Here is a 13,492-nt window from a genome sequence, read left to right as displayed (position 1 = left end):
TAATCTGTTCTCTGTCTCATTATGTGACAAGAACATGCTGTACTAACTACAAAGACAGGTCAGTATGTGACTCAAACCCAATTTCTCTGTTACTTAGCTAAAGGATTACTGCCTGGATGAGCATCATGTTTTGGAATAACAATAACAAAGTCCACCAATAGTCCTGCCCTGTCACTGGCATGTGGAAAGCTAATTTTGCACTGGGCCATGGGCTTAGAAAAAGGGGTTCATCAGAAATCCAGTCATCTCAGCTTGGTAACCTCATCTTCACAATGAACTTGGACTTCTTTCTAGCTTCTTTACCTTTTGTCTTTTTCTGCACCCAGCCAGTTCCTTCTTATGCTTCTATGAGCATTTAACTCTTCTGTTCAAATACCTGATGACTTTTCCCTTTGCTACCAAGTTCCCCTCTTGAAGATCTCAAGAAATGGTGTCTTCTGGATCAAACCCTGCTGTTAGTCTTGCACCTCACATCTCCGGGTAACAGCTGGTCAAAAGCCTTCCAAATCCCTCTACACAACTCAGCCTTCCTCTCACACCTCTGGTCCAGGCTGCCTCTGCTGCTCTGTAAATCATCTTACACAAATTTTGATTATAATCCACCGTGGTTTCCATAAAGGACTCTGAACTTCTCTCTACCACTCTGAGACTGCTGGCACCTTGCGTCTTACCCCATCTAATAATAATTTTGCAAAGCTCTGAAGCAGAAATCACATTCTCCCTAGTTACAGGTACGCACAGCACTGATCAAATGCTGCTGACTACATTTTTCCCCACTTAGAAGCACAACAACTGTCTAGAAGTATTTCAAAATTATCTGCAGAACCATTACCAGAACACTTAAAAGCAACAAGAGCCACTACCCACTTCATGTACATGTAGAGGCAGATGGGGAATGCTGGACCTGCACGTCTGCACCCTTTGTGAGCATCTGGAGGATCATCCTCCCTCCTTTGTGGTACCTACGACCATGGCATTCAAGGGCCAATTCCCTCTTCTTTTCCCATGCCTTAGTTGGCTGACATAGCCTTCAAATTCCCACTGTGTCTAACCATGGTTTGGGCCACCAGGCCTGTATCTCACAAAACACAAGGTTAAGTGAACCAAATTCAGGAGGACATTTCTATTATGCCCTTAGGACTTAACTACTGGAAGGTTTTGAAGTTAGAGAAGAATAGATTTCATTTGCGTCACAGAAAGGAAGAATAAACTAAAATCATCTTTACAAGAGACATTGCAGATATGGGCAGTGAGGAAAGGCCCTTTGGGCTGATACTTAGAGAAGCTCATTTCTATCCTCGCTCAAGTGCTACAGAGGTTAAAGACCTACTACAACCTGCCATAAAAGGCAAAAACCACATTAATAGGAAATGTGTTCCCCTCCCCCATTCCAAATGTATTTTTTATGAGTAAACATTTCTGTATTAAGACTTACTGTCTTCAAAGATCCCTTTTATGTCCCAAAGGTAACCATTTAAGTGATCTTATAACAGCCGTTACTTATCTTTACAATGGGCAATGCGCATGAACTCAGTGTCTGAGACTTTCATTTTGCCATATATTTTTTAGTAACTACATATAAATCCAGCCTGTTTCAAGTGTCAGTGACTCTACGTGGCCAAAAGATAGCCCTGGGTCTTATTTCAGTTGCTAAGACATTGTTTCAAGTGGAATTAAAAGAAGCACGGAAATTTGCAAAACTCTTTTTTCCCCTCCCAACCCTTTTAGCTTGCTTACAGAAGTGATGCTGCATGCACAGAGCTCAGAAAAAGAGAAGCAAATGTTTTTCACACATTCAGCCATCTCATATCTATTTTAAGAGTCACCGCTCCAACATCTGAAATACAGGACCCTGCAGTAAAGACGTTTGAAGGACATCTTTGTAACAGCATACGAAGGTTCCTCCAGAGTTTTCCCAAGGAAAAAAATGGCAGCAAAGAATACCATTGTTAGCTCCACTGCAGCTGATTACAGTATTAGCGTCATGCACAGAAGGCCAACGGGAAGGAAAGCTGAAACCAACTAAGGTTTCACTGTCGTCCCTTGTCAGTGATTTTCTTCTCCTTCCATCACCCGGCCCCCAGAACAACTCCTTTCCTAAGAGGCTAATTGCAAAAGACTTTGCTAAAACCACTGTCTCTTGCTTGGGAAAGGGTGAAACCCCGAAGCTCCACATGGTTTCTGTAAATTCATCCACGTCTGTCCAAGACTCTGTCCAGGTACTTGGAACTTCAGCAAACAGTTTGATGAACCTCACCCATAGATTAAGTATGTAGGAAACCTTCTTAAAGTAGGAAAATTCATTTTCTCTTGTTTTGATACAAGAGATTTACATGGCTATTAACAACATGATGTTCTCCAACTGAGTTTGCCAGGTAAGATCGCCTGAAAAGCTTTCTTACTCCAGAGCACAGCATGATCCCTTGGAATACAGCCAGCTCTGCCTAGTCCAAACAGTCTCTCCGCTATAGATATTGAAAAAGCCTTTGCTATAAGAACCTTCCTAACCCTGCAAATCTGTTTTACTGGGCCCCTCTGACAGCAGGTTGACACCTCCGGCATATGAACAAGGTCACCCTTGTAACACAGCACCCAGGGGCAGCAGCACCCTCTTGCAGGCAGTGGGGAGGGAGAGGGGAAAGGCAACCTTCATGCAGCCTGACCTGCTAAGTGCTTCAGTATGACCAATGCCATAAACATGCTAACCAGATGCTGATGAATGGGCCTCGAGGCCCAAAGAACCACGCAAGTTCATTATATAAACAGAGGAGCGATGGGAAGTCAAGCAGCTTTCCCAAAATCATGAAAGAAGTTCGGGGCTGGAATAGGAACTGAAACTAATTTTCCCCAGGCTCAGTTCTGTGCCCTCACCGTAGGAAGCCACCAAAAAAATTGGGTACCTTCACACAAGCAGCCCTCTGGGAGTCAGGTCAGCTTCTCACAACACACAATAATTTCTCTCGTTAAAATGAGACGTGCAAACCAGTGCCTAAAGTCCTCACCTTTATGTTTCTCTGGTTTTACTTTAAAGCGTGGCTGTAAATGCCTCAAAGAACATCACCAGCTCTATGTGCAAACTGATATGAACAAGATTTAGCTTAACCTCAAGCCTTACGAAGAAGCCACTTGCGTGTGTTCACACAGAACACCCATATTCGCTCCAGCCAGTGTGCAGAAGAGGATGCTGCTTAGTTCCCCCCATCACTGCTGGTCCACCCCACAAAGAGCAGCCATAAACCGAGGTGAGCCCCAGAGAGAAAAAGAGAGCAGAGAAAGATCATTTTCCCCCTCACAAACAGAGAAAAAATATCACTTGAGGAAAATCTAAACATTTCCCAATGCCCCAGGGTCAGAAGCCCTTACCACTCTCTCTAGGCTCGGAGCATCTTGTTAGGTGCAGAATTATCTCTGGTTTGTTTCAACGATTAAACTCTTGTTGAAGCAGTGCACACGGGGCCAGGGCCTTACAGGAAGATACCTCCTCTATTGGATGGTTTTCAGGAACACTCAGATGCTGATCTTTTATATCAATACAGCTGAAGTCATCAAAACATCTACTTTAACTGTTTACTTAAGGATGCATCTGTTGCAAGCTGTGATTTTTTTAAAAATCTGTCAGAGTCAGGAACTGATCCATGTAAGAGAAAAGAACAGCTTTCTGGCTGAAACGGCACCATTCAATCCCTGCAAATGTTGCTGTGTTTTAAAAATCAGATATCAATGGCAGTAAATATAAATATTTTGCTTGCAATACCCCTGTTCTTATTTACAATTGGAAACATTTTCAATGGAATACAGTCTTAAAAATATCTCGGATTTCAGGAGAAGGAAAGAGGTATAAAAAAGAAAAGAAGAAAAACTCCATAGAACTCTAACTGTAGAAAAGGCAGAATTGATTTCAGACATGTTTGTGTGAAATCTTTTTCATTTGTGTTCATTGTAGGATCACACTTGATGGGTTTTTTTGTTTATTTATTTATTTGGTTTATTTTCATTTTGGTCTCAGTCAGCCCAAACATTTGCCTGTTCTTTCCACCAAGTTTTACCTGATTTCAATGCAACACCACTACGGGAGTCACAGAACACCCAGTGCAGGTCACTTCCAAATACATGTAAACTCACAAGTTTAACGTAGTCCTAAACCAGTTAGTGTGAAGAGACTATATCTGCTTCATTCCTTCAAGAGCTAAACTTACAGTCTTGGCTGAGGTTTATTCTCTGTTGTTACCACTAAGATCAGAGAATTCATCCTGCCAAACATAGAACTCACACAAAATTCACGGGATGTTGAATTATTTCAAAATTTAAGGTTTCTGCAAGTTATGTCCCACTTGGTTCTGGAAAAAAATGGTAGTCTCCTAATTATGATCCCACTGTGCTAGGTAATGGACAAAGGTACTGCCAAAAATGAGTTTAAATTCAGTAAGATCCTATTAGTGCTACTGAACATTTTTGTATCCTTGCGTGACCAAAAGGAATAGTGCCGATTGCTGCAACGTGATGCTCTCAAAAGGCACTAGGTGACGCATAGACAACTTGTCTTCAACTCTCCTGAAGGGAAGAGCAACAACTTCTCCATTTGGCAGATGGGCATGAGAATTTGAGTCATTCGACCATGATTACATGGCATATCATAGAGGAAGGGCAGATTTGCTAGTGGATATGGTGATCCAAAGGACCCGGGCCAAGTCCTCTGTACCACCATGGATGTCCCATGTACGCCACCTATGAACTTCCAAAGTCGCAGAGATAACCAGTTCTTGACACATCTCTGAAACAGCTAAACCTATTACAGCCACTCTGGCCTTGGAAAATCCTCTGTGCCCCTGTCTGCAGGATGGGAGCAACAACATCTCCCTGTTTTACCAGGATGTTCGTATGCGGAGAAAAGCGCAAGAGGCTGAAGTATTCAGGCACTACTGGGGCTGGCCAAGGTAAGAGAACTCCCTGCAGGACCTGGGCTTCCAGAAGGCATCAGATAGCACAATTCACGTTCTTTAATTAAAAAAAAAATAAAAATGGTGCAGAGAAACAGGCCGTGTTCGCACAGGCCTCTGCACTTTGCTCATTGCCACGTGAAACCATGAAAACAGGCTGCCTGGTTTAATGGGGGGCAGTTTAAGAAGGAAATGAGCAATGCCAAAGCCTCCTTTTGCTCCGAGGTGCATAGCTGTCTTCTCCAGGCCACGCAGAAATTCTTTAGGAAGTGCTGGGAATACAAGCCCCATTTCTTGGTACTGACGTTGGATGCATAGCATTTCTAAGAACGTTTTTCTCTGCCACTAGTCTGACCCCGGGAGCAATCCCACTGCTCCACACAGGCAGCAGTGAACACTCTTGCCAAACCCTATCAATTATCTAGCGTCAAAAGGAAGACTTAATCTGTGTGATAAAAGAATGGATTTTATCTAAGGGTTGTTCTCCTTAAAGTGATTTACCCAACTGGCCTCTTTAGTTGCTTCCCTTAACGTAATTATTTACTTTTGCATTAGTAGCCTTCCTCCACTTGGGTGATTTTTAGAAGTCTTTTGTAGGCTTTAGAATTTACTAGGTTTTTTCTTTGTCTTTTTAGTGGAGATTTTAAATAGCTCATCTCTCTGAACGGGCTGTTAAAACACTAGTTTCGCCAAGACTGGTGTAAAGCTGGAGTAGCTCTGGGAAGCATCTCTCCCGGCTGTGTTGACACTCGGGTGTTGAGTTTGCCTCCGACTTGAGAAGCCGTGGGATGAGATTTCAGTTCAGAGCCGGCAGTCAGAGCTCTCAGGCTGCTCATCAGGCTACGGACTGACGAACGTGAATGAAGGACTGTAAAGAATTAACCCGGCCCCACCTTGGCTCCTTGCTTTAACCCTGCTCTGCAATTTTGGCCAAGTCAAGACGACTGGGATTGTCCACCTAACATTAGCCACCTCAAATCAGGCATGAAGCCCTCAAAGGAACAAAGCAGGCACCTCCACAATGTGATTTACTCCACCCTAACGCAGAGGGATCCCAAACTAGGCACTTAACATTTAGGCAGCCAACCTCTGACAAAACAAGTCCCATTCCTGGTCATCCATGATTATAGCAGGATCAAACGCCACGGTTAATTGATGATGCTAGGAGAATTAATTTACAAAACCTGTGCAAATTCTTAGATGATCAGGCAAAAAACTGCCAAAGAAACTAAAAATTGAAACTATGGAGACATGCTGGCAGCACAGAGGAGAGAGTCCATGAAAGCATCATGATAAATACAATCCATATCATCACTAGATTTTCTTACTTGACTATAAATGACCAACCCATAAATAGGTAAGTTCAGCATTGGTTAAAAAGGTTATGTTTAGGTACACCTCTGAGAGACACTTTACTGAAATCTCAACTGGATCCAAGGAAAAGAAAATATATCAGCACATGCCAGAATAAACTTTTGGAGTTTACAAGATAATAGAAAAGTAGAAGCTATTATTATTACAACTATTATTAACGATAATAATAATACGCTCACAAAATACAGAGGTCTTTCAGTTGGTACTTAGTGGTTGGGATCACCAGTGCCAGAACCAGCCTGTGAAGAATTCCTTTTTTCATTTTAAACTTATAAAATCTTTCCAAGTTGGCATGCAATCTGCTACATGGTTAGGGATAAGATTAAATTGCTGTTCTGTCTTCAAAGTACCTCGGAATCTGTAACAGGCTGAAATTGTAGGAACTTTTGGTGTGATAATTTGAGGGAGCTGTATACAACCAGCGAATGCTGGCTGGTATTATGGAGTTACTGCATCATCGGATGCTTTGGTGATATGGACTCTAGCATCATCTGTAAGGGCTATGCAATGTCAACCAAGAAGTCTGTAAGCATTATTGTTTATCCACTCTGAGGCTGCACCTTTGCCCACAGGGCTGCTTACCACGCTAGAAAACCAGTGTAGGGGTTGGGGAAGGAGGCTTCCTGCCATGAGGAAAAAAAAAACAAACAAGTGGCCAAGAAGTAGGACTCCAATCACTTGATTAAGCAAAGCAAAGGGTTACCCAAAGATGTATTGCTGACTATTTTGGAGAAGATGGTATATAGACTCAGAGTCGCAAGCCATGGATAGAGGAAAGAGGGCAAACAGAAGAAAAGACGTGCTTTTTGTGGCACAGTTTGTGGCAATTTTAACTACTAAAATTCTGTCATATATAGCTGAAGAAATAAACCTGCTGCTCCCAGAGTACTTTCCACCATGCCCGCACACCAGATCCTGCTCATTGAACATAAAAACAGTGCAGCACGGCTTTAACTTCATCCATCTCTACATGGATTCTTCTAAACTACTCCAAAGAGCAAGTGTCTAGTGACCAGCATGATTCAAAGCTGGCAGCTAGTCGCAGGACTCAATACCCCGCAGCTGAGGAACAGCCTCAGCATTGCAGCAGTCTGGGCACTTGAGACCTCTGGCTGCCCAAAGGAACATGGGTAGGTACACAAGAGAGACTTGTAGGCAACTCTATGATGACAAAGAAACCCTCTTTAAGACCCAACAGAATTGCTTTTATAGCAGACTGATGGAAACATTCTGGGAAAAAGTACAATTCTTACTTGCTATCACTCTTACAGCAGTGTTGCACTGAAGCCCTACCCAAGTTGGGGGCCACTGAGCTATATATAGTAGAAACACAGTGGCTTGTCAGGAGAATTTGGCAGTTTAAATGCAGGGATTTTCCCATTGTTCTCTTTTAATGACTTGCCCCCTTTCCTCCCACAGTCAACCCAGACTTTTCTGTTAACCACGTATCTCAAAGTTTTAAGTTTTATACAGCAAAGCAATACAGGCCAGGGAAGCTAAGAATGTGCTCGTACTGGTTATATTCCTTTTCCTGGAAAATGTGAACTGAATTAAAAACATTCTTTGGAGAAGATCCCTGCCCCTCCAGGGTGGACAGAGGAGATGACTTCATAGGGGCTGTTCTCCTTCTAATTTGTCTGAGTCTCAGGCCACACAAACTATATATTTCTTCAGTTCGCTGAGGTCCACTGGGATGCTGGCATTTCCTCCTCCTCATTTACATGGTCTTCCCATAATCCAGCACCGAGACAAGCTGAACTGCACAAGGACTGCCTGCCAACACCACTCGGGGCTCGCTTACAGAAGACCTCTGGAGAGCGATGGGAGGTGCTCCCTGCCCTTCTCCTCTGCCTATGAAAGGGCTGAGTGTGCTACTTCTGCAGCACTGAACAGTCCCACCAGCCCGTAAATCAAGTGACCAAACTCCATCCCAATCTGTGATCCACTGCAGGAAAGCCCCACGCGCTCTGCCTCACAGCACAAGCGGGGTGAAGAGCTGTATTTCATCAGCCAAAACCTTAATATCAGCAGAGAGTCATTACCTCCTGGAAAAATAGTGTCGCCAGAGTCTTACTGGTTCTGCAGCTTGGTTTCCCCATGTTTACACCAAATGACTTGTTGAACTTCATTATATACAAAGTATTTCCATAGATCAGAGGCAGGGAGACCTGTGCAGCTCACATAAAATAAATTACCACCCCGTGATAAATGGTTCTATTAGCAATCCAGATTGTTAAACTCAGATACAACAGGATGAAGGGAGCACTGCCCCATTCATTCTCCCTGCGGCAGATACTGAGTTGTAAATAGGTTATTTTGTGTGTAAATAACACATTAAAACTCAGCATTAGCCGTGTCTTTTGATAGAGAGGAAATTGTTCCAAATAAATAATCTCGGACAGGAATGTAAAATAAGCCAGATTTAATAGTGCATGCCTGCTGTAGCCGTGTTAAACATGACTAAAATGATAAACCCCAGAATATACTAATAGTAAACTATGCTCTGACATCAAAGTAATGAGGCTGTATTTTTACCCAGCTTTAGAAATGCTAAAATTAGTCTTGACAGAGCCAGACATCAGAAAAATGTTTCAAACATAAACATCATCAATTTGGGACCTTGGTGTTTGTGTCACGCTTAGGGTGGGGTGGAGAGGGAAAGGTGCATTCTGGGCCTTGTTAAAGTCAGGCAGTTAGCATTTAGGAGAATTTGTATTTAATTTTTATTACAAGATGAGAATCCCATCTTCCTAAATATCTCTGCTTTGAAAGAGTGGCTCGTTTAAATTTCTCCTCCAGCCTCGCGCCTGGGCTTCCTCATGTGTGCCAACACGGAGGATGTGGCAGTGTTGGTCTGGAGGACTGAACTCAGCCTCACTTGCACAGTGCCCTGCTCCAAAGCCTCTTACCCTACGCAGCAATATGCACTTTTGCACTCAGCAAAAGAGTTTTCTAAACATGGAATGTTATGAATTGCCCTTCTAGAAGTGGAGGCACCGAAAGTGAGAGGCTTTTCTGCAGATTTGACTTGTCTATAGCTCCTACAGACTGTCATTAAAAACAACTTCCATCTCTGTCATGCACACACACACCTATTGAAACAGAAGAGAGAGGCTTTGACTCCTTGGCCAGCATGATTTATGGAAAAATAGAAAATTAGGAGAGACTTCCCTGATGTCATTTCTGCAAGGCCAATTTCTGAATAGGAGAATTTAGTTACTATAAAAAAATGTCGCAGAAGATCTCTAAAATGGCAGCTTCAGAAGACTAAAAAGATGAGATGCAGATTGTTAGCATGAAAGGACTCTTCTCCACTTACAGTATCAACAATACTGATCTCTTTTCCTACAGCCATAACTTAATTTGTTCAAGGTTGCAAATATTTGGAACAAATATCCAAAGCAAGGGAACTAGAAATGGAGGCTGGACATGTTATTACTTTATAATCATATAGTCTAAATAATAATACAATAAAATAACTATTTTTCAATTATGTAACTAATATTCAGTTTATTGCTTCAATTACCTTAATTATAAATAAAACCTTATGAATCTATTTCTACAAAGGAAAAAGAAAACCTCATGATCTGAGAAACATGCTACGTTGGCACTCCATCTGTGTGACTCAGTAGAATAAAGGAGATTAAATGTGTTGCAAATTACGTTTGTTTGGCTCTGGAGAGTGGCTTGGTGATCTGCAGCACTAGCTGAGCCTTGCTGCCACTTTCTCACATGATAGTACAAAGAGTAAAACCTCTACAATAAATAAAATCAAGAGTTTGTCTTGGATGAGAATAAAGACAAAGCAGGGTGGGGAGCTCAGAGGCCCTCCCTTTAAAGCTGTTCCCCTCCTCAAGCTGAGCAATGTAATTAATCTCCATGCCTCTTTTGCTTTCTTCTGTAAGAATACGAGCATAAATATCTACATTTCTGGTCTGTTATGAGTAACTACACTAGTTTAGTGAAGTCAGTATGTTATATTAACATGAATACCATGCAAGTACCGTCTCATTGCTACCCAGACTTTTTGTTATTATCTGCTAAATCACACCTTGCAGTTAACTGATGCTATTAGACGACTCTGCGTGAATTTTTATACTTATAAGCACATGCACCGCGCTGCTGCCTTTCAGGAGCACGTACTATGTCTAGTCAGAATTCAGGGGACAGCCTCCCCCAGCCACAGGAGCACGTGCATCACCTGCAGAGCCCCAAGGCCAGCATCCCATTGCAGTCACTTGGCTGCTAGCCATTTCAGGTCATTTACGAGCACTTCTCTTCACAGCATGGCAGAGATTTTGCTCTTTACATCTCATTACACAATGCTTTCATCACGATTCTCCTGACATCTTCAAACAATCCTCCACTTGCTTCTCCACTTCCTCTTAATAAAAAGGAGAAATATCGGGCCCGTAAACCATTCTTTCCAAAGGCGAGAGCACACTGCTAACGGGACATAGGATTCTGGGTGCTTAAAACCAAATGAAGTCTCCAGGGGTGCCAAACAGGCTGATGGACACTCCACCTTGGAGGTGTCCTCATTTCCATCGCATCTCTGAAAACACAGTGACTGCTTCCTCGGTGGAGGCATTCCCAAGGCAAGTGCCGAGTGGGGAGAAGGTGTTTATTCACAACAGCACATCTGTGGGGTTTGTATTTTAGCACATGCTTGGATTTTGTTGGCACCAATCAGCCCTTTGGATCACTGAGTCACTGAGATGATGCCTCGGAAGGGGTGCCTCATGATTCCTACAGCCTGTGCTTCTTCAACAAGGGATCAAAATCTACTGGGAGATGGCAAACTACCGCACGTTGCTGTCTCTGCCTTTCCCCTATTTCTGCCACCCGGTAACCTTCCTTTCTGCCTCTTTGCATAGTGCTCACAAGGAAGGCGGCTCAAACCCATACGGTGGCATGAAATTGTGTTTCTCTCCAAACAACACTGTGTAAACTCTCTGATTTTCTAGTTCTTTTTAAGAAAAACATTCCTTTGGCTAACAAAGACTAACAAAATTTATCAAACACATGAACTAATCTGGCAGATTATAATCTAGCAGCTGCTGACTTATTCCGTACATCTGAATCTTTCTGGATGAATGTGGAAACGAAAACTGGGTAACAAATGTGTTGAAAAGGAAGGATAGATGAAGCAGATTTAAGCAATGTGGGCTGGGAATGATCTTCAAAACTCAGCCAACAGAAAACACAAACTCTCCAGCCGGGCTGTGTAAGAAACAGAGGAGGACACAGAGGAGTCATGCTGCTTTCCTGGGGTGATGAGAAATCACCCTGCAGTGAAGGAAGGGTTCATTTTGAGGTAGGCTCTGGCTAGCAATAAGGTATATTTTAAAGAGGCGAGGGGGGAAGCTGCCTGCAAAGTTTACACAGCTGGGATGTCTCTTGTCACATGCAAGCTGGTGCAGCCCCTTCTAAGTTTGTCTCCTTACGCCCTGTCCAGAAAGGACGCCCAGTCCCAGTCCCCAGCCAGGGCAGTGCAGTGCTTCCCAGGCAGACACAGCCTTGCCCACAGCTGGAGCACCACAAAGGGCCCTGGCACCAACTTGGGAGATCCACTAGCACATACATGGGGCTGTATTTTGCCGGCTGTAGTGGACAGGAGGAGGCAGGAACAACGCGCCTGCGCATCCTCCCATGCACCAGTGTAACACCCACCAAAAACGATCCCATGCCTGTGGATGTCCAAGAGAGCTTCCCAATTGACTTCAACACCAGCAGGACCAAAATCTTGCCAAAAACACTGACAGAAAATAAACCAAGAGCTGAGCTGTTTCTGACATTAACAGGAACGGTGCAAACAAGGGTGGTTCTTTATGAATCTTCTTGCGTCGGGGCTGGACAATCCCAAATTACTTCCTAACCATGAAATCCCAGCAGCAATGGCTGAAGACAGTGCAGTCTGCTTAGCTCCTTAGCAGGATCACAGCCGGCACACGACACCCCTCCCCAACTACGATACCAGGGTGATCCCACAGCTCCAGCCCTCACATCCCTCCATGCAGGAGCAGCAGGCACCGTGCTGCCTACACCTCGCAGCACCAGTCGGCCGGTGGCAAGCAGCGGTGGCACACCTCAGCTCTCCAACGGCCACCTCTCACCGCCCCGTCCTCTCCCTCACTCCAGGCCAGTTCTCTAGGAGCAGCGGCGACTCGTCACATTTGGAGACCACGTGGTGACACAGCTTCCTGCTCTTGTGACCTCCAACGGTCGAGAACCCCAATAAACTCAGCGTGTTCACAGGAGGACAGATGCCACCGTACTTATTAAATTCTTACAGTCTAATGAAAAACACCCCTGCTGCTTTCAAAGTGTGGAAAACATAAAGTACCTCCTTGGGCTGCTGCTGCTCCTGCAGCTGCTAAAGGAGTGGGTTTCTTCCCCGTCTCCGTAAAGCCATTCCCCTCCAGAACTGCACCTTTCCCTTCTTTTTTCCCAGCAGCAGTTGAAGCAGAAGTTTCCATCTTAGACGTGCATCTTCCAGCTCAGCAACCCTATAGGACATAAAACAAAACCAGAGTCCGGTCACCGCTCACACAACAGGCAAAATCGGCTCCACGAGGAAGCGGCCGATGGTTCGGCAGAGCTTAAAGGTAAACAGCGAGCAGCAAAGAATTCCTGGGTTTCTAAATCTAGCAGCGCAGCCAGTGTGGGCAGAAAGGGCACAACCCTGCAAAGGAACGGGTATTCTCACATCCCACTGGCTTTGGGCAGTTGAAGAAGGATCAGGACCAAAACACATTTCTTTCCCACTTAAATTTGGGCTGTATAATAAAGCTGACGGGTCCAAAGGGTTTTCAAGGATTAAAGGTCAGGTGAGACGCCAGAAGTTCAGCATGTATAAAACCAATTTGTCCATCCCATACATGACCTAGCCCATCACAACAAAAAACTGAGTCAGCTAAAAACTTTCAATAAAAGTGCAGATAAAAATACATTTAAAGTGGGGTGGTTTTTTCCCCTAGTTGGTGCTTATTCTATGCACTGGTTCTGAACCAATGCCCTGATCAGAACATATCAACGGTGTTTATGGATAGGTCATAGCAGGTCTACTGGAGTCCTTCCAGCTCTCACTGGTGAGGACTAACATCCACCCATTCCTCCTCCTCCCAAGCAAGTTCTTCTATCCTGACCGGTCACATCTGAGCATCAGCTCCAGCTTTAGC

General features: G+C 43.9%; 1 protein-coding gene across 2 annotated transcripts in view; it reads right to left on the bottom strand.

Moving 5' to 3' along the window:
* GLI2 (GLI family zinc finger 2) overlaps positions 1 to 12,790 on the bottom strand; it is a 145,516-nt gene extending 132,726 nt beyond the window's left edge. For both annotated transcript variants that reach the window (XM_086615323.1, XM_086615324.1), the window contains exon 1: positions 12,658 to 12,790. In XM_086615323.1, the coding sequence (XP_086471449.1) occupies positions 12,658 to 12,790 (133 nt within the window). The remainder of the gene's footprint in view (positions 1 to 12,657) is intronic.
* Between the last annotated feature and the right edge of the window lie 702 nt (positions 12,791 to 13,492).

The sequence above is a fragment of the Tauraco erythrolophus genome, chromosome 8 (assembly GCF_009769465.1).
Source record: "Tauraco erythrolophus isolate bTauEry1 chromosome 8, bTauEry1.pri, whole genome shotgun sequence".
NCBI lineage: Eukaryota > Metazoa > Chordata > Aves > Musophagiformes > Musophagidae > Tauraco > Tauraco erythrolophus.
Note: the sequence above shows the minus strand (reverse complement) of the source record. Positions and strands in the feature narration are given on the sequence as shown.